Source organism: Python bivittatus, unplaced genomic scaffold, assembly GCF_059951505.1.
Source record: "Python bivittatus isolate LINGU-HERP-01145 unplaced genomic scaffold, Pbiv_v1 ctg000840_np1212, whole genome shotgun sequence".
NCBI lineage: Eukaryota > Metazoa > Chordata > Lepidosauria > Squamata > Pythonidae > Python > Python bivittatus.
Window position 1 is genome coordinate 34,186,044 of NW_028277113.1, and position 26,615 is coordinate 34,212,658.

A 26,615-nucleotide genomic window follows, 5' to 3' on the forward strand; every position below is an offset into this window, starting at 1 on the left:
TTTTGCATTTTAATTAGTGCCTTCAAGAATAAACAAATACTACAAATATATGAAACCATGAACATTACTCATTGTCTGTGTGCTCATACTCCAGAAACACAGACTCAGGTTTTAAGGCTTGGTGTACTTCGACATCAGAAAAGTGAATATTGGTTTTAATAACTGAACCTTATTACAGTAAAAGCAGATGCTATCTAGATGCCATCACATCATTGAAAATATGATTCAAAACATTACAAAATGTTTACGTACAAAATGTATACATACATACTGAATTGAAACTATAGTCTTACATTGGTCACTATGTCAAATCTCATTTATTAAACTTGTATTTTTTAAACAGTTCTTTTAGCATATTTACAATCTTGAGTTGTAATAGATCTTATTCCAAGTGATCTGAACAAATCCTGTAAAAAAGGATGTATGTAGCTGATATAGGCTATGAATGGAACATAGGTTTTAATGTAAAAAAGGTTTTAAAACTACTTTGCCTGAGAAATATAGTAAGATAAAATGGTTTAAATTCAACAAATATAAACAGCTTTCATAGCAATATTGTATATTCCATTAAATACTATATTCCATAATCAAAGGAATGTATTATGGATATAGGTGTCACCTTGAAGAAGTGAGTGAAAAGTACAATGTAAAAGTGAAGATATATACAAAGCAAGATTAAAACATGGATTAAATGAGCTATAGCAAGATCCACCAGGTTCAAGGCTTACATTCAACTGAATACCACAGGCACAGTAATTTATAATGAGTTTACCATATCTGTTCCTTATTTATTGTTCATGTATACAGAAAGGCACAAATATTCCAGAGTTCCTTATCCAGAGATGGGATGAAGCCTTCAAAAAAACAAAACGTATTTGTGTATGAAAAAAATGGATCTTTTGTATGTATTTAAAGGGAACTTCCTAGTTTGTATGCAGTATGATATAAATTAGAAACAGGAATCCTAGATATAGAACATATTGCAATAGTCAAGGGATGAAGCTGATGGAATTTACACTCATTGAAAGAACATGAGCAGTCATGTCTATGTTCCATTCATAGCCTATATCAGCTACATACATTAACAGAACCTATATAAGAGGGGTTCTGGGCAATCAGTTCCTCCCTTTATGGAGGATATCCATGTAGTTAGAAATATACCTAGGACCTTTTTTTAGCCACTAATATTGTGGCTGCTGCATTTTGAAGAGGTTATATAGCTTCAGATATTTTTGTATCTGTTCTCCATTGTCATTGCTAGGATTCCTGTTCTAAATATTTTATAGCATACATGTATATTACATGCAATGTAATAGTCTTAGAACTACTTGCATATGTTTCCTAGCATTTCATCTGGAAAAAAATTTAAAGTCAAAACTGCGGATATTTTATTGATACCCTGAAGATATCAAGTCCTGAGACTTAAATTTTGTTTAAGGAAAGCAGTTCAAAATTCAGATGTAGTCCTTAGATCTGTTTACCAGGGAATGATAACATTAGGCCCAAATTATACATACCAAGTATTCATATTTTGAAATAGGAATGCCACTATAGTGCTGGTCCTGTTCTGGCTATTCTTGACACTTAATATCGATAAGGTAAGCATAAACTTTTGTAGGGAAAACTATAACCAAAGCAGGTGTTCAAACATGGGATGTTCTTTTTCATGAGTGCAGCACTTTTCTTATTTAAATCTTAAGTGTCCTGCATGTATGTGAACACTTGAAAAGGACTTTAGAGTCTTCCTTCCAAGAAAATAATGATGGTTTTTCTCCCAAACACGTTATAATTCTTTGTTTCCGTGTTGTACATAAGTTTTTTTCTTTTCCATGTTGGGCACCAGACAATGAACAAGACTGCTAACCATCAATTTAGAAATGACATTGCTAATTATTACTTCTTTCATATTAAGAAATTAGAAATTAACAGTAAGATATACTGCTGGACCAATTTATTGCTACAGAGATATTTTATTTACTTTCAACATTTTTTCACATTGAAAATATTCATTATCCTAAAAAAATTATGGAACCTTAGCAAGTAAACATTTTTATATATTATACAGATAATATTTTCACTCATGTGTCTGAGGCATACAGAGTACTCATCTTCTTTTTGTAATTATCTAGCATTTCTTTCAAGTTCATCAGTGGATCTTGAGATAAAAATCCATGAAATTCTCTGTCAATTTTTGCATTCTGTTCAGTCAAGTATTTCTAGAAGAAAATGATAACAGATTATATTTTAGTGCTTTGTTTTAGTTTTTATTTTATAAATACACAACTTACAGAAGTTTCTGGCATTATAAGATTATTGGAAAATGGAGCTGGTATCTGTAGACAATTTCTTTTTGATATAAAACAAGTACACAATTATGAAATGTTACAAAAACAGAAGTTTTGAGTGAAAGATACCTTGAAGACTTCCATTTGCTTCCATTGTCACGAGTCAAATATTTGTAACAATGGAAGAATAGGGAGAGAATACCACCCCACCCCCCACAGTAGTGGGATCAAAATTATAGGAGCTCCAAAGAAAATTCAAGAAACGAAAATAACCACCACAGGAAAATGGGATTTCTCCACAGGAAAACCATTATCTTTTGACAGAGGAATGTATACTCTCCACTCACTGTAGAAAATGAACTTTCAGAATAAGTGTTCTATTTTCCTATAGGGGAGCCTTAGTGGAAAGAATAGCCTAAGTGGACCACACTTCTTACAGGATGAACCCTGGCCTCTCCAGATTAGTGGCAAAATCTCATAAGAGGAGAAAACATAAGATTTTATCCATATGGTAACAAGGATGTGGAAATATAGAGTAATAGAGTAATCCTGATAAGAATTAATAGATGAAAGAAGGTCTATCTTCATTACTTTGAGCATATTTAATCTACATTAAGCCTTGTCCAAAGTGGCCTAGGTTTAATTCAAAGCCATGGCAGAAACAAAGTTAACAGACATAAAATACAAACTACAATGTATATAATGCCATCAAGTGGCTGCATGATAGTTAACTAAAAAGGCATGTTAGACAGAAGCAGTTTTTCTCTGTTGAACGGACAGGCTAGGCAGAGACCAATATTGGGAAAAGATATAGGTATACAAGAAATTCAGCCAGACAAACTGTATCTTGGTAATCTTTCACTATATACCCCATATGAATTGCATATGAATCTTCAAATATGAATCAAAGAATCTAGAGAATCACTAAGAACAATAGTTGAATTTACCATGAAGTATTCTGGTTATGGTATAATAGACCTAAAAGGGTTAACACTCTTCAGGTGAGGATATGGCCAAAAATAACTTACTTCTGATCCCTAGAATAAAATCCCCTTCAATATTGGGCTTGAATCAAAGGATTGCACTCCATTGCTCCTTCTTGGACACAGTGAAGATGATGAAAACACTAGAGAAATTCTTCCAAAGGCATATGTTCTGTGTCACTAACATTTAGGAGACATTGGATTGTCTGGAACAACTTGCTTTTCCTAGTTCCTGGAGAGCTGGGATGGAATGAATCTGTCTCTTCATTTTCTGTGTCATTTCACAGCACACCCCTTACTGGTTGGTGGAGCTGGACTGCTGGCTTTATGAATTTTTTTGCAACTGCCTATGCACTTGGGAGCATGGAAAATCATAGAAAAGATTTCTTGTCCTGGCCTCTTCCTTCTCTTCTAAGTTGTAGGGAAGGGAAAGGAGGCATTAAAGGTTGGTAAGAGGAAGACAAGATTTAAAGTGTCTTCTCTGTTCTACTCCTTGTAGAAATGAGAGAAACCACAGGAAAGGTACTTCTGAACCCAATTATCTTTACTCTGGGAATTTCTTAGAAGTTAAGTTTCTGGGGAAGTGGGAATAGGGTTGCTGTTTCAGTATGGGAATCTTTTGTGTCTTGCCTAGTAGGATTAGCTAGAGGCTGTGAAGATGGTGATGGAGGGGCTTCTCCAGATAGCCCATCCTCTTTTTGGAGATAATCAACTAGATTCAAGGGGAACAATTTGGTCCCCTGTCTTAAGGCCTATGGGAGAGAATGATCCTCTGCTTTGCTTAAGGAATTGAGAGAGATGGGGCCACTGGTTTGGTTCTATGCCTGATCCGTATGCCTCTTCAAATCCGAGCAAGCTCTTCTACTGTTAGAGGATTGCTCCCCCTGCCCAGCTTTCCTTTTCCTTGTAACACATGAATGTTCATCTTTCTTCCCCTTGCCCATTGGGCTGAGAGGTGAGGAAAAAGATGAAGAAAGAAGCTTAAAATGAGTCAGAGGAATACCTTAAGAGTGCAAATCACTGGTTCTTCCTTTTGGATACAGAATCTGTGTATCCAAATACAACCAGAGTGATTCTGATTGCGTAGCTTTTACTAGGAAATACCCTCTAAGAGAAATAAAATCTTTCTGTACGTGACCTCTTTTTGAAAAAAGATCAAAAGGTAGCAATAGGCAAAACCACTCTGTACACGGAAGAATTAGTTTTGGGTGGTTCATTCATATTTTACGTCTTTTGTTCTGAAGATGGACTAAAACACTGCTTTTGGGTAGAATTGTTTAATATATTTTGTTGTCAGCCCTTTGAGGTAGGCCAGGTCAGGAAACAGACTCAAGAATGACTGGAACTCTATTGAAATAGGCTATAGTAATAGAATCTTGAAAGCCTGATGTTTTTCCTCCCTCTTTCTTATACCCAAGATGGTTAAGGTGGAGTCAGTTTCTTTCTAACGCTTTCTTCTTGTCATGGGCTTAAATCATGTTTTTGTAGCTACCATCACATAGTTTCTCCAACGTCATCTCTGTGGTTCTTCACATTTGTATTAGCTGCTTTCACTGTCTTGTCTCTTACAACTGGGGTGATACTTTTTGAATTTTCATATCTGGGCCAGTACATCAAGGGAGACCAGTCATGCTGTTGGCTTAAGCTGGGTGGAGTTTTAAAGTGAAGTAGCTGGCCCATAATGAGCACATGGCAAAGAGAGTTATCCAGATCTAACTGCCATTGAGAAAGACTAAATAGAGAATGAGGTGCAGAGGAAGAAATAGCTGCAGCTGTTAGACTTCCTATGCTGGACTGGTGCTTCTGCTAAATTGGTAGTGATAGGTGATAAGTAATTGGTTGCCTGCTCGCCTTTGAGACACTCCAAAGATCCAACTTCATTTTATTCTAAGCTTCAGTTTCAATTCAGTGTGGTGGGATGGATAGTGGTTCTAGAGAGGGATTCCCCTCACCCATCCCATTCCCATGCTTTTCAGATCAGGACCTTTAGCTGCTCCACCAAAAAAGCTAAATCTGCAGGTGAACCTTTAAACATTGGGAAGGAAGAAGAGACTGTGTTCCTGACTGTCTGCAAGGTTAGGCTTAGGGAGAGACAGCATATATTGAAAAAAGAACATATTTAAAAGTAACCCTTAACAGACCAACGGGAATTCTTTTTAAATTATTATTTTATTGTTAGGATGTCTTCCTGCTCTGGAGGAAGTAACTGACCTAAAAGATTGTTCATTTTGTGAGACATCAAAAATACAGAGCCAGCTTACCAATAATCTTTCTCCTCACATTCTTTTCAGTCATAATATCTCAACACAAACAGTTGTATTCTAGTTCAAGACAGGCTAGGGCTATAGCTACCAGATGAGGCTGCAAAAACACAGATGACCTCCACTAGGTGGCAAAAGTAAGTTTTCTATCTCTTGCTATAGCCTAGGGGGTCAACAAGAGTTTAGCTGCTTCCCATGCTGAAGCACCTGAAACTGTCAAGTAATTCTGGATTTCTACTGAACTGCAGCTGATTCAAAACAGTTTGACAGAATGTCTAGAGTGTCCCTCCCACAATTCAAAACAAAACATATTTTCTGCTTTGTGCATAATGCTAAGAAAAAAAAAATGCACCCCTTTTGGCCAGTAAAGGGCTACCTTTATCTTTGCACTCAAGCTTCCAAGTAAGCATTCATATAGGCCAACCTATAGGATACAATGGTAGAGCATGTGTTTCCTACTAATTCACATATACATTTGCAAATTCTGCCATGTCCATAGTTGAACACACAACTAAAAAGATATGTTAGCAGAAGACTGAGCCTTTTATAATCACATAAAAATGCTTAATAGTTTATTCATCCCTAGCATTCAGTCCCTGGCAAATGAAGTTGTTCTGAGTTCTCTCCAGAGGAAACTGTTGAAAAGCCTTGGGAATGATTTACTCAGGGGAGGAGAGAAGATCCTTTCTGAATAGGAAATAGTTAAGCCTGAATCACTGTAATTCCCAGTCAAACTTGCTGATCTGACTGGTTACTGGAAAAAAATGTTTCTCTCCTTCTATTAGGATAAGGAAAGCCAATCATATTCTAATCTATGCTTATTTACTTGCTTTTCTCAGTAGAATTTTCTTGATAGGTACACCTATACTAGATTTGATGATACCAAGTCAACTTTTGCCTGGAAGTACAATCAACTCCTTGAGATAGATGATGCTATTACAAACTCCTGTCAGTACAGACAGGACTGCTACAGTGGTTGGAATAAAAAAGTGGTTTGCAGAACAGATACTGAGCCGGGAGTTTAAAATTACAACACATTCTGATGATTTTCATAATGAGAATGAGTACGTTTCAGTTAGAAGGGAATGCATTATTGGTGTTAGATATATATCCTGTAAACCAGAGTAATGTGTTTTAACTGTTGTGCACCAATAAAAACTTTACTAGAGCACAAAAAAATATAGACAGGCTTGCTCAGTTACATGATAGAAATGATGATTTTTTTAAAAAAAAAAGAATTGCTAAATAAAGTTATAATTATACATCTCACTTGTACTTCTGTTAAATATTTGGGTAGGAAGGAAATAATTTGAAAATATACACACCCATCATTACTATTCCCTTTTCAGGTAAACAGTAATGCAAAGAAATAGTAAATAAAATTAATGGATTGAGATAAGAAAAAGAAAACAAAAGATAGCTAAAAGTATTTTACACCAAGATCATTCATTATACCTCTCCTTACTTTTTTATTCTTGCAACCATCCTACTTTCCACCAGGTCATATACCACTTCACATGCTATCTTTTGTTCTTTAAACTTCTCAACTCTCAGGGCCTCATTAACTTTGTGCCATGGACTCTCTTAGCCTTTCTTGTGACTCATCCCCCATATATCATTTTGCAGTTCAGTCCTTGTTCATTCTCCCAGCATGACCAAACCTTCTCAACATAGTTCTTTAATACTGGTCAACCATTTTTATATTTATTCCATATTTATTCAGCTCTTTCAGTCTTGACTCTTATCTATGTTTTACCACATACACACTTCTTAAATACACTGTTCCCACTGTATTTAGCTTACTTTTCTATTTCTTCTGATATACCCAACTCTCACTTCCATACAACCAACTGGACAGCCATTTTACACAAAAGGGTCGTTTTTTTCTATTTATATATAACTGTTCGCTCAGTTTTCCCTGTCAAACTCTCAATACATTACTTTTCAGATCTGTACTTCTTGTTGCATCAAACCAGTGTTTCTCAACCTTGGCAACTTTAAGATGCGTGGACTTCAACTCCCAGGATTCCCCAGCCAGCCATGCTCCCAGAATTCTGGGAGTTGAAGTTCATGCACCTTAAATTTGCCAAGGTTGAGAAACAGTGCATCAGACAGTCTAACATTTGCTGCAAATAATTTGCATTCTTAGCAAACAACATGGTACCACCTGCATACAAAGTATACATACATACAGTATATTACCCCAACAATGTACAGTATATTACCCCACATTTGTTATAGACTTATCCATAAATAAACAACCAAGGAGGAAGTAACTTGCAGGCATAACAATTGCTGCTGAATTATTTTTCTTTTTATTGGATCTTGGCCCCAAGGATTATGGAATACAATATTGTCTCCTTTCTGTAGATTTCTCACTAATGGAAGCAAACATTTAGAGGGCTTGAATATTTTTTGAACATGGACTGTGTTGAGAGTTTGGACATATCAGTTTCCTTGAATATAATGAAATCAACCAGCTGTCAACAGAAGGAACTTCTGAAAAAGCTTTCTTATTTCCAGGTTATATTAAAATGTTATTTTAAAAACTCAAGAAAATGCACATTTTCTGCCACTTTCCCATGAGGCAAAGAATGTTAGCTGTGGATTTCTTAACTTATAGCTCTATATGTATATTGACCATATTTATTATCACAATGTAGGCAGAAGTATGTATGACAATTGATCTTGGATTGAGTAACGGAACCAAAGATTTTGCTGCCTAGGTAAGAAACCTGGCAAGCGCAGTATGTGCTACCCTGGTGCATAATTCTGGAGATTTTCAAGACAAAAGCTCGGAAAGCCTGGTAGAGATTCTTTTTTTAAAAAATCATACTGCCTTAATAGCTGATACTGAGGTGAATTTCATCCTAGGTTACAAGGATATCTACTATGGGAGCTCAATGCTATGCTTCCTCCAAGACTATTCTTAGTTTGTTATCAATACAGTGATATTAATATATTTATTAACTATAGCAGCAAGAGCAGCTAACAAGTTCTTCTGCAGCTGCTTTTCAAATTATTCATAGTCTCTAAGAATTAGGGGAGGAAAAGGTGCTGTTTTTCTTGTTCTAGTGCTCTGGAGAAAAAAGGAAATGAATGTATTCTTATACAATAATGTGATTTATTACTACAACATACCACAAGGCCTAAAAGGATTTCATGTTGATGCCATTGGAATTTCCCCCCAATTTCTCAGTCCAGGGAGGAAAGCAGAGACAGCTGTAAGTCTTAATCTCAAAATGATCTTCTGCTGCTTCTCTAGAGGTTCAGTCACAGTATGCAAGGCTAGAAAACTCTTTCTCAAGGAGGGAGCTTGTCCCCCATTCCACCCCGCCAGCCTCTTACTGTCCATTTCCAATGTTTCTATAGGAAAAGTCTGGCACAGTTCGCCTCTTAATGTAATGAAGCTAAATCACTGAAGGGCAGTGGAGGCATTTTTCCACCCAGTGATGTAAGACTTCATTCTGTCCTTTGCCTGAGCTGCCTGGGTCCATGAAGGAGTGAAGGCAGGGCCACTTGTGGCTCAGATGATGTCAGGCTTACAGTTGGTACCTCTCCTATCATGGCAGAATTGATAACTTCTAGGGAGATCCATCCTTACACCTCTTAAGCCAGTCAGTTATCAAGAGGCTGAATCCTAACAATGTGGTTGACAGCTTGGAGAGAAATATCTTAATGAAAGCACTGGGATGTCCATGTTTCCCAGCTATAGAAGAAAGCAACAGAAATGGAGAAAACAGTAGAGTTGTAAGCAATGTGCTATAAACCAGTGCTAGGCAGGGACATAAATGGGAATGTGGTACCCTCTCCCATTCTAGGAATTGTTACCAGTTGTTTAATACAGTCTCTTGGTGCACATGGAAATAGCAACTTAATGTTCAGAACATCTTTGTCCACTGTAGGAAAAGCAAAGACAGATGTTGGGAAGCCTTACTTCTCTGAACCAAGAAGGCCCACAGGATCTTTCACTTGTTGCATTAATTACCATAGTATAGTATACCAATGATATACTTGCATTGCATTGCTTCAGATTAATATGTACATTAATATGTATCTGAACACATGTCTATATACTTGTGCAATTAGTTATATATAATTAAACACAATTGGGCTTGGATGAAGATAACTGGGTTTTTTTCCAGAAAATATAGAATGATTCTAATGACAAGCCATTTTTTGCCATCTTTCTGAACTATCAGAAAAAATAGTTGAAGAAACAATATCCCATCTACCTAAGAACGTTAAATATGTTGTATTTTAGGTTACAACATATAAAAGAACTTGAATTAAACATGTAGTAAGATTTAGCATTGACACGTTTGGTGTTTTACCCACATTTATAAAAACATATAAGGCCACCATGTTATAAAAAATAAAATATAACCAGTCCATCTAGTCCAATACCATCCTATTCTGACTTTTCAGCAGCACTTCATAGTTTTAAGTTTTATGTCTGCTAAAACAGTGTTTCCCTCACCCTCTGGTAACTTCATGGATTTACCAAGTTTTCTTGATAAGAGTATGGGAAAGTAAACCAAGTCTTCAGTAAGACGTTAAATGCTGAAAAGTTATGATTTACTGACAAGCCTAGTGTGAACCTTGACAGCTAAGTGACAACAGCACTTAGGCCTAGAAATGCTCCTTCGGTGTCTACTGTTTCAACTCAGAGCTTCATTCCCCTGTGGATTACCCTAACCAACTTAAGCCAATAACAAAAGAAAACTGACCAATCTTTCTTGCTCTCTTGTTCCAGGCTGGAAAATTCATTATAACAATCCAGTTGTAAGAGGAAGATAATACTCTAATTACATGCCCTAGAATAGCAAAGAACACTCAAAACAGTACCACTTGAAATGGCCTGTCCTCAAAATGAAAACCTTGTTCTAAGCGCAGAACATTTAAAACATCTATTTTAAACAGAATTGTGAGCACATCCCCTCAGTTTTAGTTAAGCAGCAACAGTTTCTCAACCTTGCTTTAAGGAGACATGATAAGGATCGACCCACAACATGCAAATGGAGTATGATTGATTACCAAGCTATGGGTCTTCCTCACATAAGAAAGGATATCAGGATACTGAACTAGGCATGTCCTTTCGTGATCAATGTTTTAAAATTGAGAGTGACAGTTTTAACTAATATAACATGAGTTACCTCAACTGACTCAAGATGAGTAAATATTAGTTCCAGAAGATACTGCAGATTTTTATCTACTTTCCGGCTCTCTTCTGAAGTTGTTTGCATAACCACTTGGTATCTAAGGAGTAAATACCAGAAGATGGAAGAGAATATTGCATTATATACATTGAAAAACCTTCCCTTTATCTGTAAATTCAAGGTTTGTATAAACAGTCTATTATAATTAGCACATGAAGCATTACTCCAGTATTTAACCATGTTTCATTTAAAATTTTCCCATTTAACTAAGATTAATATTTGTATTATGTTGCCTAACATATTCCATATAATTCCTATAAACTCATCTTTATTATGAACCTTAACACTTAAGCTTATAGGAGTGCAATGTTAACTTGCAATAAGTCCCACTGATTTCAGTGGAGCTTACTCGAAAGGGTGACCAGGATTGCAGCCTTGTCCCATCTTCAACGAAAACAATTACTTACATTTTTCACATTCTTTTTTCCTGTTTACCTTTCCTCTACTCCATTCAGTTCATACATTTTAGTTGTAAGCTATTTGTAAAGAACACTATGTATGATCATGATGCAATATCAGTAATTTATCTAGAATAAGCCATCTGGCCTGGGGTCAGAGAGTGATATTGGAGCCCATAAAATGGCTGTACTGTTCAGGAATTACTGTGCTCCCGGTGACTGTATTGTACGGTTTTTAATTGTTTTTAATTGTTTTAAACGTTTTGTACTGTTTGAATGGTTGTTTAGGTTTTTGGTATTATTTATGTTTTAATTGTAAGCTGCCCAGTCACGAACGTGAGATGGGCAGCTATATTAAAGAAGGAAGGAAGGAAGGAAGGAAGGAAGGAAGGAAGGAAGGAAGGAAGGAAGGAAGGAAGGAAGGAAGGAAGGAAGGAAGGAAGGAAGGAAGTTCAACTGAGAAAGCAAGCTTTTTTAAAAAGTTTAGAATAAACCTCAAAAGCCAAATCTTTGTTTAATTAAACTAACCGGCATCGGATTTCATGTAGTTCCTTCATGGCTTCACTGACACCCTCATTGACACCATTATAAAGCAAACTTTTATGTTTCTCCAACAACTCCAGCTCTTTGTTACTCTTTTCTTCTTCTTCTACAACTTCCTGCAATAAGTATATGAATTAATACTTCAGAATGGAATCATCCATTTATGACGTATATAAATCCTATCTATTGCAAGAAGGCATTGTAAATTTAATATGGTGACATTGCTCCAGTTCTGTTATATTGTAAGAAGTGCTGTATGTGCTCATCTTTTAGATAATTCTTATTCTAGAGAAAATAATTCTAATAATGCTGTTTTTAGAAATACTTATTCATGTTATTTGCTAGATTCATATCCTGCCTTTATTTTCTGCATACATAACATTTCCTCTCCCATTTTCTCCACAACAACCTGGTTGTGTTGGGCTGAGGGAGACTGACTGGACCAAGATTAACCAGCCAGGTTTTATGCCTGAGGGAGGATTAGAACTCATGTTCTCCCAGTTCTAGTCCAGCATCTTACCCACTACACCAGAATGTCTTTTTATCTTATGTGTAAACATTTCTCACCAAAAAATATATTCTCCTAGTAATGAATTCTATAGAATGTACTTAAAAGTATATATATTTATCACAATACCTTTGTTTTTTGCTGATACAAATCTTCCAGTTTCTGTGCTTCTTCTCTTAGCATTTTCACACTGCTGTTCTGTTCAGCTTCCATTGTGTTTACCTTAAAGAATATTATTTAATGAAGGGTGTTAGTACTGAAAGTCATGAGTGCCTCCAGTTCATGTCCTTTGCTTTCAAGTCTACATTTAATTTAGCAGCAAACAGAGAACTTCCCACAGTACTCTCTTAATGATTAAAAGAATTCTGGAGTCCAGCAAACACTTTCACATTTAAAAAATCATTTAGCCTATACACAGAATATAGTTTGAAGATGTATAGGCGTATTTACTGAACATCTAGAAATTAGATTGCATTGTCCTTTGTCTTTTTTCCATTCTATTATCATTTTCCTTTATTAGCAGCTCTCTGTACTTGTTTTGAGCACTGAATTATGTTATGAATAAGATACACAGATAAACAAGATGAGGATGAAATAGGTTGCATTACAGTAGGTTTCCCACTAGACCACAGATTGTTAGGAACTGACCTGTTCTAAGGTGTCTTCTAAGCCAATTTTTCTCTTTGTTGCATTTGCAATCTCCTCTTCAGTCTTGTTTATGAGATTCAGAAGGGGAGCCTGCCATGGTTACATAAATACCATAAAGGAAAACATACATAATTTTCAGGTGAAGTAGTCCAGTTATAGGGATTCAAGAAAGAAATACTTTAAATAAGTGGCAAATACAATATAGAAAAGATCTTCATATAAGCTGATAAGGCAATTTCTTACCCAAGTATTCTTATATTAGTTCATACTCCAGGGAGGGGTTTTGAATTATAAAACACAGAAATTGCCATGCTGGATCAGACCAATTGTCTATCTGGTCAACATTCTGTTCCCGATAGTGGCCAATGAGAAGCCAGTTGGAAGCTAGCTAGCAGAACAAGACAGCAGCAGCCTTTTCAACAATTGATGTTCTAAGGCAGCATCCTTAACCTAATGTACAGGGATTTCTAAGCCTTCAATAACATATACCAATCCATAAACAGTGCTTAAGCAAATTCTTGTACATGATAGATATATCGATTTCTCCAGACATTCATTGTGATAAAGGAATTGAACTTCATCTTTAAATACTGTTAAAATATTGTGTTCACTTATTGAAAGAAAGTGATTGATTCTTTAAAAGAGCTTTACGTGAAAAGTGAGCATATACTTACACGAATCTGAGTTCTGTACTTAGCCAGACAATTAGGCCCTGCATCGGGATTAAATTTAATTTCAAAATCAAGACCACCAGAATTCTCTGCACTTGTAGGAATTAGTTTTAATTTTCGAGCCAGTTTATGGTATTCTGCCAAACTAGCTTCAATCTATAAAGAACAGACAAAATTAAGAAGTATAACCTAAAAACCTTACAGCTGATAAAGTATATGAAAACTAGAACTGCTTCATAATTACAGTGGTACCTCGGTTCACGAACTTAATTCGTTCCGCGATTCTGGTTGCCACCCGAATTGGTCATGACCCGAATCAAATTTTCCCATAAGGTTCAATGAAAATACGGTTAATCCATTCTGACCCCTCCGAATTTGGTCGCGACCGGATTTTGGTCGCGTCCCGAATCAAATTTCCCCATAAGGTTCAATGTAATTATGGTTAATCTGTTCTGAACCATATGTATTTTTTTTTAAAACCGCAAAAATATGAAACAAAATACAGTACGAAGAGAGAGAACGCTAACCTTGCTGGACGCGACTTCTGGCGTGGAGGACAGGAAGGCGAGTGGGGAGGCGGTTATTGCTTGGAGGGAGAGTCTCCCTCCCTACAGGACGCCATGACCACGTGTCACGGGAGGGAAAATGGCCGCAGATCCTGTTCGTCACCCGATCCGGCATTTGCGAACGGAGGCAAAATTTTGCGAACGGAGCTGTTCGTGACCCGAATTGGTTGTGAACAGAAGCATTCGTGACCCGAGGTACCACTGTACAATATTGTTTTGCATCTCTCTGTGTTTTCAAAGTTTGCCCTTCCTATGTTCACATTTTAATACAAGGTGTTGGCCTCCCCACACCTGGACAGAACTTCTGAGAAAAATATTAAAATTACTCAAGGCAATTACCCATTTTTTTTTTAATTCAATGGATAATTTAGGGTTGGTTGATATACAGAGACAGAAAAATGACAATTCAAGACAGTACACCTACTTTTCTGAAAGACATAGATCCTTTTCAAGAATAGGATTTGGATTTCAAAGAATTTGGCTACTAAGTTTTCTAAAGTAGAGATATTACCAAAGACTTTTTCAGATCATAATCTGGTGAGTTTTGTTTATAAAAGAAAATCTAACTCTTTTAGACGGAGACCAAATGAAATGTTGCTACACCAATAGTAATAGAAAGAAGCAATAGTGGAGGATTGTAAAAAGAAATTAGAAGAATTTTTTGAAAATAATTTAGATAAAGGTACTGATTTAAGAAGGGTTTGGGATGAAAGTAAAGCTTTCATTAGAGGTTATTTTATACAATATAATAGTGAGCTCCAAAAGAAAAGTCAAGAGAAAATACAAGCTATTTTGGAGAGATAAAGAAAAAAGATGAACTGAAGAAATTTGCAGAGAAGATAAGTATTTCTCACAAACTAAGCTTTTACAATGGCAGTTATCTATGTTAACAGTAAAAGAAACGGAAATAAAAATGAACTATATAAAGCCAAAAAATGTTGAATTTGCAAACAAACCAGGGAAGTGGTTGGCATATAAATTATGAAAAGAAAAGAAAATTATATTGAAATTAAAAGACAGAGATACTGTATTAATGGATAATGCGGCCATGCAAAAAGCATTTATAAAGCATAAATAAATATATAATAATTTATATATACTTTATAAAGTATAAAGCAAGTGACATCTCTCTGGAGAAAATAGATCAATGCCTGAAGAAACAAAATTTACTAAGGATTACAGAGGAACAGAGACAGAATGGGCCTATAACAATAAGGGGAATTTCTGAAGCTATAAAAAAGATCAAACCAGGAAAGGTGCCTGGACCAGATGGATTATCAGGTTATTATAAATGTTTTGAGGATGAACTTTTAGAACTTTTACAAAACACAATGAATTGTATCTTACAGGGAGGAAAGATACCAGAGAGTTGGAAAGAGGTCAATATAGCACTAATACCTAAAGAGAGAAGATCTGCCTCTAAAAAGAAACTATAGGCTGATATCATTATTGAATAATGACAAGTTGTTTATGATTCTAGCTGATAGACTGAAAATAACTTTGCAAGAATTTATTCATGAGGATCAAGGTGTGTTTTTACCTAAAAGACAGTTAAAGGACAATGTTAGATATGTGTTGGACATTTTGGAATATTTGCAGCAATATAATGAACAACAAGCTGCATTGATTTTCTTAGATGCAGAGAAGGCCTTTGCCAATTTGAACTGGCCTTTCTTGTTCAAGGTTTTGGAAGATATGAATTTTGGGGAGAACTTTATAAAATGAGTAAGATCGATTTATACTTCACAGAAAGCACAAATAATTGTTAATGGAATCTAACAAAATCATGTGAGGTACAAAAAGGAACAAGACAGGGATGCCCAGTCTCCTTTCTTCTTTATTTTGGTTCGTGAAACACTGAATAGAGATATAAGACAGGATGAGAGAATTGTAGGAGTAAAGATTAAAAAAGAAACTTGTAAGTTAAGGGCTTTTGCAGATGACTTGGTATTGGTTTTGGAAGATCCTTTAAAGGGAATTGAAACATTAATGGGCATATTAAAAGAATTTGGTGCATTAGCAAGTTTCAAGATTAATAAACAGAAGACCAAGATGTTAACAAAAAATATGAAAATAGAAGATCAAATAGAATTGATGAATAAAATGGGTTTTAAGATTGAGAAGAATCTTCTGGGTATCACTATAACAAATATGAACTGTATGTTATTTCAAAGTAACTATGTTCAGACATGGAATGAAGTTAAAAAAGACATGTAAGATGGGAGAAACTACAATTGTCGTTGCTGGGGAGAATTTCTGTGATAAAAATGAATGTCTTGCCTAGAATGATGTTTTTGTTTCAAACAATACCTGTTTTGACAACTGATGCACCATTGCAACAGTGGCAGAAGGATATATTGAAATTTGTTTGGCAGGGGAAAAAACCACAAGTTAAATATAAGGTGTTACAGGATGTAAAGGAAAGAGGAGGATTGGGTCTACCTGATTTGAAATTGTATTTTGTAGCTTGCTGTTTGGTTTGTATGAAAGAGTGGGTGCTGCTGAGAAATAGAAGGTTCTTGGAGTTGGAAGGACATGACCTGAGATTTGGGTGGCATGGATATTTGTGGTACAACAAAGTCAAGGTTAATGTGTATTTTAAAAATCATTATGTTAGACATGCCATATTGAGAATCTGGAATAGGCGCAAACCCAGGTTGTGCCCGAAAACACCTTTGGGGGGTCTCAGCACAAGAAGCATTTTATAGACAGGAAATAATAGGGCAAACACAAATGGATAACTTATTGTGAGATACTAGAATTTTCTCAAGGGGAATATAAAATAAAATTAAGAGAATAACTGGTGACGGAGAGATATAGTTGTCAATGGTTTTGTTATCTACAGTTATTAGAAAGATTTAAAGTACACAAGAGTTTATGGTTTTGAATATTGTAAGACTGAATAGAATTATGTCCAAATGATGAACATGTAATTGCTAAAATGTATAAACTTTTATTGAAATTTGAAACAGAAGAACAAGTGAAAGAATGTATGATAAAGTGGCTAAAATTTTTAGTAACAATATACAGATGGAACAGGGTGAATATGTGGTTGAAAGGACTGAAATTTACACTATGTTATAATCGTAAAGAGAATTTTATAAAACAATGTATTGCTGGTATTTGTCACCAAAGAAATTGTCTAGAAGATATAAAGGGACTTTAAATTTATGTTGAAATGTGAACAAGAAACATTTTATCATGCTTGCTGGACAAGTAAAAAAGCTAGAAAATTTTAGATTCATATACACACACTATTCAGAGGATTTCAAAGATTAATATACAATTGGGAGCAGAGGTTTTTCTTTTGGGATTGATGGACAAACAGTTGGAAAAAAGTAATGGATCTTGGTTTTTGTATATAATTGTAGTGAGATTATTTTATGCACAAAGATGGAAAGATTTGGCATTACCCACAATGGAGGAATGGTTGGTGAAGAGGATGGAACTTGCTGAGATGGCTAAATTGACTTCTTTGATCAGAGAAAAGACAACATCTACATTTATTTCTGAGTGGAAGCCTCTTATGGACTTTAGCATAAAACAGAAAAAAATGAATGTATGATTTATGGTTTTGATGATTAGATAGGATAGGTTATAGAAAGAATAGAGTCATGTTGTAACCATAGAGTAAGAGATAAATTTGTAAGTACTTTTAACTGCTATAAAGAAGACCAGAAGCCACTTCTTTGTATCTTTTTGCTTTCTTTTCTGTTTCTTTTACTTTTTTTCTTTCTTGCACTTCCAGCTTTCTCTTTGTTTTCTCTTTTTCTTATTTTACATTACTTTGTATTAGTTTCTATCTTCCTCTTTAAAAACGTTTATATATAAAATTTTAAAAATGTAACACTAGGTGTACTATAACATATATTTTAAGAGTCATTAAGATGCTGCTATCACAATCCAAATGTATAGATTAACCTCCCCCACTTTGTGCAGCAATATTTAATGGGAATTCAGTGCCTGGTGAATGTACTGGTTTGCCTTTTTTTTTTGTTACCAAAATAGTAAATATAGGGTTATTATGTACCCCACCCTGGGATTCTTGGGGAAAAAAAAAACTTCAGGAAGGTCCTTTTATGAGATACTAATTATTTTTCTACTACCAGAATAACATTTTACTATTCAATTCAGTTTATGGGAAATAAAGCAGCAGCAATAGAACCATTAGTGTTTCAGATGGAAATCTCAGATGTTCAAAACTTCAGTTTTAGCTATACATACTGCCTCTTTTCCTCTTGCATATTTTAATTCCTCATTCCACAGTTGTTGTTGCTCTGCCTCTAATTCCTTGGTTAATTTATTTACTGTCTGTTTCAGCTCCTCTATTTCAGAATTCAGTCTCTCAATATCTGCAGTGGAATACTTCTGATTATCACAAATTAGCTTCAGTCGTATGTTTTCCTGTTTTAGTGCTTCAATTTCCAGGGCTAAAATTCAAGAAAAATAAAATCTTGTTAGGAAAATAGAAAAAAATATATATAAATATGTTTTGTTGTGGGCAATAATATTTATTTCTACCTTATTTTTTAAAATATTTAATTGCCTTGAAGCTTAATACTTACTTGGATAAAATTTCAGAATATTAGGAACTTGAACTCACAAGAAGAATCTATTAAAAGGCATGAGAAACTTACTAATACAGTGGTACCTCGGGATACGAACTTAATCCGTTCCGTGACTCTGGACGTATCCCGAGTTGGTCGTAACCCGAAGCAAATTTCCCCATAGGGTTCAATGTAAATCCGGTTAATCCGTTCTGCCCTCCGCCTGAATTTGGTCGCAACCCGAGGCAATTTTCTCTTCAGAGCCTGACTCCCGCCAAGCCTGCTCTGCATTTTCTTTGGAGCCATGCTAACACGCACACCAAAAACCTTCGCAAAACACACCACAAGCCTTACTGAACGTCTCCTTGCTACCGCGACCGCGTGGCAGCAGGGAAAATGGCCGCGGATCCGGTTCATAAGTAGAGGCAAGTTCGTAACCCAAGGTAAAATTTTCCTGCCGAAGCTGGTCGTAACCCGAAATGTTCATTAGTAGAGGCGTTCGTATCCCGAGGTACCACTGTACTAAATAAGTTTTAATGATTTCTTACTAACTTGGCTCTAACTACCTCCATAAATAGTTCAAAAAGAAATTCTGTACTTCTATTTAGATCTTTCCCTTGAGCTGAGAACCGCCCAATTAGTATTTTCTTTTAAAATTAATAGATTGAATGAAACAAACTATAAAATAAGTTAGTGATGTTCAGCAGTTTCTCCTTACCAGCAGATTCATGCTCCTCTGTAATACTCTTTGACTTTTGACTGATACCACATGAGTGAGATTCCAGATTGGCCATATAAGCCTCATATTTCTTAACATCTGTCTGTAAAGATGATTTCAGTCTCCGCAGATGCTGTAAACGGTCCTTTTTCATAGAAAAAGAGGCAAATTGCAGTGCGTTAACTAAAAACCAACATCAAATTTATAAAAACATCTTCCCAGAGCCATACAGAGTTACTCACTGGTTCACTTTCTCTTTCTTTTTCACGCCTTGCAATCTCTTCATTCAGCCTTTTTTCTTCTTCTTCTAACACCTCTAAACGATTTTCATGTACCTTAAACAGATCTCCTGAAAGAATGAAGATAAAAATAACCCTCTAATCACTCAAGTCTTCTATAACTTTACTTATAAATCTGAATAGGGAATCTAGGACAAAAAGTATACACTGGGAAACAAGGTGACATTTTGCTTTACTAAATATCAGACTTAAACCATTTCCTAAAAGCTATTGTCATAATTTCATTATCTGCATGCAGATAGTCCTCAGGTTACGATTGTGATTGGAATTTCCATTGCTAAGCAATGTAGTCATAAAGCACAACATCACATAACTGTATCACTTAGTGATGGCAATCTTAGCAGTCCCCGTTGCCATTGTTAAGCGAGGACCTCACATGACTGTGACAGGCAGGAGTCCAAGGCAAGCAGGCCAGTGGGCAAGAGTACAAGAGTACTATGGAGTACAAGATTCCCATGCTGCCCTGGAGGTCCTCGGGAGAAAAAGTGGTGGGAGTGACTTGTGACCTCCTGCTGGCTTCCCCATTGACTTTGCTTGTGGGAAGCCAGTAGGGAAGGTCGCAAATGGTGATCATGTGACTGTGGGATGCTGCAACCATCGTAATTACAAGCTGGTTGCCAAGCACCCTAATTGTGATATGACTGTGGGATCATGTCCCCCTCATTCAGCAGCATCATAACTTTGAAGGGTCGCTGATGAGTGGTTGTAACCCGAGGACTACCTATAACACTATCAAGCTGCTTCAACAGAAAACTATTTTTCTGGTGATATGGAATACTTTGAAGCTTTTTAAAATGAATGCATGTTAAATGTATCAAATACACTGAATCTTCCAATCAACAATTTCCATTTCAGTGTATTTTTTTTTCTTCTATCATAAAATTGAAGAACTGAACAAATGAGCTTCCTTGGTGTTCTTCCACCTAAATATCAATCAGATCCATATTTTTAGTTGCATCAGTGTAGCTCTATTATGTACCACTAGACCAGCTCTTTTATTATTTTTATTTATTAGATTTATATCCCATCTTGTGTCCAGGAACTCAAGGCAGCATACATGGCACTACCTTCAACAGCTTTACCTACAACTACTCATAGGAAAGGTTGGGCTGAGAGATCAATTGGCTCAAAGTAACCTATTGAATTTTCAGGATGGAGGGTGGACTTGAACCCAGTCCTAGTCCATAACCCTAGCCACCATTCTACTAAATACTTTTAGATATTTTATTATTCAAGAGACATAAAAAATACTGCTTAATCAAAATCCTAAATAGTATAATCTGCATATATTAGTTCAGTAACAGTATGGCTCTGGATTTATATCTCATTGCTGAATATTCATATTAAAGACCAAAGGATTTATGATCTGTGTGCCCAGGTTTGACCTAGAAGTTAGCTTAAGCCAGTGAGAAAAGGTTTACAGAGCACAACAGACCAGATACCAAATGTCTATTATTTATATAATAAAATATACTGTACTATTTGGTACTGTACAACTAAAATGGTTTTACTAGTTGGTAAAAATACCCTAAAAGGTATAGTGGATAGCAATCATGCAGAGTTAAACATAAAATTACTTTTTGTAGCCACATAAGCTCTGGCAACCAATCTAAGTATCTTGAGAAATAGTACAGAAACTTACTTCACCTCATATCCTTAGATTAAGTGAGATAATTTGGTGGGGGGAGGAGGCAATACAACTATTTTTATACTATCATTAATAGAATCATAACAGAAAAATTCTACATCAGTAACTAGGTGTGGAAATTTAAAAAACAGTTTGAAGAAATTATAGAAAGCAAGTGGTAAAAGATTTATAAGATTAATAGTAATACCTATTTTTTACATTTCACCATGTAAATTACTCACTTAATTTGGAGTGTATTTCAGCATCAAATTCTTCAAAAGTGTCTCCACCCCTCATGAAATGGTCATAACATTTTACAGTGTAATCTAAAAAGAGCTGAGGACATAATTATAAAATCAGTTCAATTTTAGGGATTTTTCAAAATATGCTAAGTAGTATTGTATTACAGATTATGTTTGCTTTCTCTCTCTACTAAGAAAAGGTTTCACATTCTTGGATCAAGGCAGCCAGTAAAAATGATTACCTTTAATATACAACAGACATTAGGGAGAAATGGCTAAAATACCTTGTTATGCAGAATTCCATCTTCAGTCTCTCCCAAAATCTGTCCTTCATCAAATGATTGTGGGTTTTCTTTCATAGAAATATACAACTGAATAAGACACAATGACATATTCACACGGAATAATCATATTTCATAGATAGTAATAGTATATCATGCTTGCTATTTCCTTTTCCTGAATAAATCAGAATACAATTTGTGATTCCCTACCCAGTTCATCTAAACACTGTTGCCAGTTAGAAGGCGAACATTATTAAATCCATTAGGAGTTATATTAACAGAAAAAATATTAATTTTTAACGAAATTTATTTTGTCCTGGACTCACTCACTTTTTGGTGCAATTCCTGGCATGTAATTCAAATGTGGCCCATTGTCCAAAACTTGCTGGCAAAAAATTTGTTGTAATTATCTGATTGATCAAATTGGATATGGCAATGAAAGTGCAACAGTAGCTCTAACAATACATTATAAACTACAAAGAATCTGTCAAAATCACAAGAACATCAAACATTTCACTAACACAGTGAAATATCTGCAGTATATCCATTTCCGTATTTATAGGCAATTCGTCTAATTTTGATTAGATGAAATGACAGCAAATACCTATAAAATTGGCAAGAGATATATTTAGTTACTTATACTACCTTGTAACAATCTGTCAGCCAGACCAGAGCTGCTGCAATCTGAGGCCATGTATGAGGAGCTCCCACAGTATACATAGAGCTTTTCGACAAAGCAAACGGATACCTGTAAGAAAAATGCAAGTTTTCTATAAAATATTTTAATTTTTCAAGAAAATGTTACATACAATTTAAGGTACACTCAGACACAAAAAGCAACTGTACTTATTTTTAGTTTCCATCAAAATATTAATTAAAATATATATAAGAATCTTACATATATCTAAGATATGGCTACACAGTCATGCCAGCATAAAATAATATGAATAGCTTGCAAATTCAATTGTCAATATTATATTGAAGTCAGGAACATTTCATAGAGAGGACCTATATATATGGTTATATTTGCTGTATAAAGATGTCCCCCTTCAAATTGAGCTAAATTCCTGGTGACTTCAGGAATATCCATGTAGTTTTCTTGGTAACAAATTTCTGGGCAGCGACTGTTCAAAGTTACCACAGTGATGGAAAAGTAACTTTGCGACCAGTGCCCGCATTTATGACCTTCGCAGTGTCTGTCACACGTTCGCCATTATATGCAGTTAGTACACATTGTCCTGTACCTGACCCATTTTTTTCTTACTCCCTCCCACATAGTGGAGAAATTGCCTAAAGAAGTGATTTATTCCTGAGCTGCTTTTCTCTGCAGTGCTTCCCTAAAAAGTGCTAACAGCAAATTAACAAGCTCAGCTCTGTGATCTTAATTAGTCAGCTCACAACTGTTGCCTATGTCTGACAAGACTTTAATCAGTTTCAAATCTTTGGCTTCTGTTTGCTTCCTAAGCAGCTCTGGGCTCGGAGCTGGGAACGAGCTAGGCAAACAGCTGGCGCTAGCACAGTCCTTTTAATGTGTATTCCCCATTGTGTGTCTGTTTACTCTCTTGTAATCCCTTCCGCTCCAATGAATGTAAATACAAAAATCAATACTGTTCTTGCTAATTAACCCAGCACCAGGGTGAGCATTCCAAAGGGCAGGGGAGTGGGGGAAAAGGGCTATATTTGCCCTTTTATCCGACTTTCTTGTGAATCAAGTGCCGGAAATCTTCCCCACTATTTGTGCTCACCCGGCTGTTTGGGGTCATATTCTTCTGATGCTGTAAAGCAAAGGAAAGATGAAATCATAAGCACAATCGCAGTCACATGATTTTCCACTAAGCAACTGCTTTGCTTAACAACTAATTTGCCTGTCCCATTTGTGGTTGCTAAATGAAGACTATCTGTAACACAAATAGTTTGACTACTTGTAAAAATTACTATATTGTTTAAAGGTTACTAAATTAAGATGAAATATAATTAAGAACTTAGATAAACTCTGGAAAATGGTAATTTCCTAATATATGATCAAGAAATGTATTATCTACCAAATATTCTTAGTTGTACTGATTCTTTTTAATTACTGAAATGAATATGGGGGGGGTTGTACTTACCCAAGCTCTTTAAAAATTCTTGGGATTTCTTCTTCAAATTTAGAACCCGGAAGCTCATATGAAGGGCAAAAGAGTTCATAAATAAAACTGAAAATTTTCACAAAGTCCTTAACAGATGGAGTTTGGAGTGATTTCACAGAGACTGTAGGACCATATCCATATGTTATAAGAAACTAGGAAAAGAGATTAAAAAGTATTACATGCATTGGGCTTTATGCCAGTTTACAGAGCAGTTCAAATCTCTGTATGATCCAAATTATTGTTCAATTAGAGAGAACTCAGCAGATTAATCATATATTTTAATCCACAAAAGGTTACATATATTTTGTCATAATTAAAATGCATTGTTCAAGGTTCTAAGAAGCATTCTATTTTTGTGAAAAGTGTGATAGTTTTAATGTAAGCATGGAGGTAATTCATACCTTTTTAAAAAGTTGGGTGACCCATTATTTCTTTAGGCTATTTTTACCTTGCTTTTTCCAAATTTCATTGATCAGCAGGTTCAATTTATACTGATAAAAGAGAGATTTAACTAGTTAAACTAAACAAGAGCCACATACATCACAAAGTTGACGGATACATTGCTGAATGAATGTTTTGTCATGAAGTGGTCTAGGGTCCTTGATTTTTTCCATACTTCCGAAAGCACCATATTGGCTGTTCCGTAAGCTCCCAGGGCCACTAGTCCTAGAATTGAAACCATAAAATGTGCATCCCAAGTTAACTATGGCATTATTAATTTTATCTATGCAAAATTATTTAGACACAGAAAATGCAATTTATAATAATGAATGAGACTTCAAGAGTGAACAGAATGGCTATTAATTCTGTCATATCAAAGTCTTCCAACTCAGTAACAGAATATTGAGAAGACAGGGTAATACAACTTTCACCAACTTGAGGGCTATAGCAGACTTTGTATGATATGTTAAGGGTCCTTTCCAAAAACGGCCAAGGCACATTTTTGGAGGAGAGTCCCACCAATTCTCTAAAGCTCTGGGGGTTACAAAAGGGATACTGGCAGGTTCTACACAATCCCTAGATACAATTCTTTCACTCCTGGTGTAAGGCTTTCCTGCATTTAAGAACTATTCAAGTCCTTGATGCTCTTTCTAGTCCTTTATTCTAATGGAATAAAGCATTCATCCACACTGGAAGCGATACTGAAACATTGTAGTGTTCAAGTTAATCCTACCAACTGAAACCCTTACTAACAGTGCTGATTACCTTTTGCCAAAAAAACTGGTTTTCCTTTCTGATGTCCCTGGTGCATGCTTTCCCACACTCTGCTTTCCAAATGTTGTCCTTCTTTCTTGCCTTGAAAAGAAAATATTGGTGAATTGTACAAATCATTAAAAACACACACACAAACCTTAAATCATCTTTATGTACCATCCAATAAGGTCACCTGCTGTTTAATTTTTCCCATGTAATCCCATTTTACTGTGGCCTACTCTTTAATATGTATATACTTTTTTACTAGTTTAGTGCATGTGTACATGCACACACAAATTAAAGAATAGATCATACTTTAATGCTCGCCTAAACAAAATAGTGAATTTGTCTAATCATTGTTGCACATAAAATACATGTATGTGCCTTTAAGAGTAACAGGCAAACTAAAGTGGCACTAGTATTTTCAACAGGCACGCTTCAGAAATTTAAAAAGTCAGGTAAATGAATGCCATCTCAGCGAAAGCAATCTGAGTGTCTTACGGTTGGGGTGTATGAAGTCCCGTCTTGTTAGAATCCTGCACCCTGAGTGGCTGGATTGATTGCCGGCAACTGATGCGACTGGTACTTGAACTACGCCTCATTGTTGTAAGGAAAACTGTAATATAGAAGAATACCATCATCTTTAAGTAAACTCGTAGGAGAGAGGATTGCAGATGCGGCTCTGCCTAGGGCAGCAGAAAGGATTGGAGTGCATGGGTGGCAAAGCCTCTTCTGATAAACTACTGGAAAGAGATCAGTGGAGAAAAGCCCTTGGCTACAAAGCAAGCTCTCTGCCACTCCTGCCCCGCCTCTGCCACCAAAATGGAGATTTCTGAAAATTGGGAAGAGAAACAAATTTGAAAAGGCATCAAGCCTTTTGTTTACGGGAAATAAAAGAATGGGGTGACTTTGCTGAACACTTTTTTTCCTCTCTCTCTCTCTTTCTTTTCCCGGATGGAACAAAGGGGGCTTCTGGCTTCGCTCCTCAGAGGGAAAGAGGAGGGCTGCAACCCTAAACACATTTATCTGGTGGCGCGCTGAGGAAACACAGCCAGACTTACTTCCCAGTAAAAACGAATCAGAATCTGTAGTTTAAAATTAGCTTTTTCCTTAGGGGCAGGAAAGAAAAGAGCTGGGGATTCCCCTCTTGTGAAGGGAAAGGAAAAGTGTGACGGCACACTTAATTTGTCCTCCGAGAAAAAGCAGAGGAGCGCTACCAGCTGGTAAAATTCAAACTAGTTCACAAACCGCGCCTTGGTTCCGCAAGAAGAGCTTTTATATATTCAGCTGTCGTCATCTCCTCCCAAGCCGAAAAAAAGTGCAGCGCCCGACCTCCGTCACATAATAGCAACATATTCACCTGTAATGGCGCTACTCCCTTGGAACCTTTCTCCGCTGCGTCGCCACTCACCGCCTTTTCTCGCTCTGTAGCGGCCCCGCTTCTCACTTGTTTTCAAATTCACCCGCCAGTAACAACGTCATGACGTTATCCCGCT

General features: G+C 36.0%; 2 protein-coding genes across 2 annotated transcripts in view; one reads left to right on the top strand and one right to left on the bottom strand.

Moving 5' to 3' along the window:
- Window positions 1–26,612, bottom strand: NDC80 (NDC80 kinetochore complex component). The gene is made up of 17 exons (XM_007432987.4): window positions 26,480–26,612; window positions 25,621–25,735; window positions 25,132–25,221; window positions 24,465–24,591; window positions 23,905–24,077; window positions 22,442–22,544; window positions 21,800–21,886; window positions 21,516–21,609; window positions 19,590–19,696; window positions 19,348–19,492; window positions 18,307–18,512; window positions 13,520–13,672; window positions 12,846–12,935; window positions 12,327–12,419; window positions 11,675–11,805; window positions 10,686–10,788; window positions 1–2,216 (listed from the first exon to the last, which is right to left on the bottom strand). Exons 2-17 carry the CDS (start codon window positions 25,719–25,721, stop codon window positions 2,079–2,081), a joined length of 1,941 nt encoding a protein of 646 aa, XP_007433049.1. The 5' UTR covers window positions 25,722–25,735; window positions 26,480–26,612; the 3' UTR covers window positions 1–2,078.
- Window positions 1–26,615, top strand: part of METTL4 (methyltransferase 4, N6-adenosine) — a 58,244-nt gene that overhangs the window by 5,183 nt on the left and 26,446 nt on the right. The window lies entirely within an intron of this gene.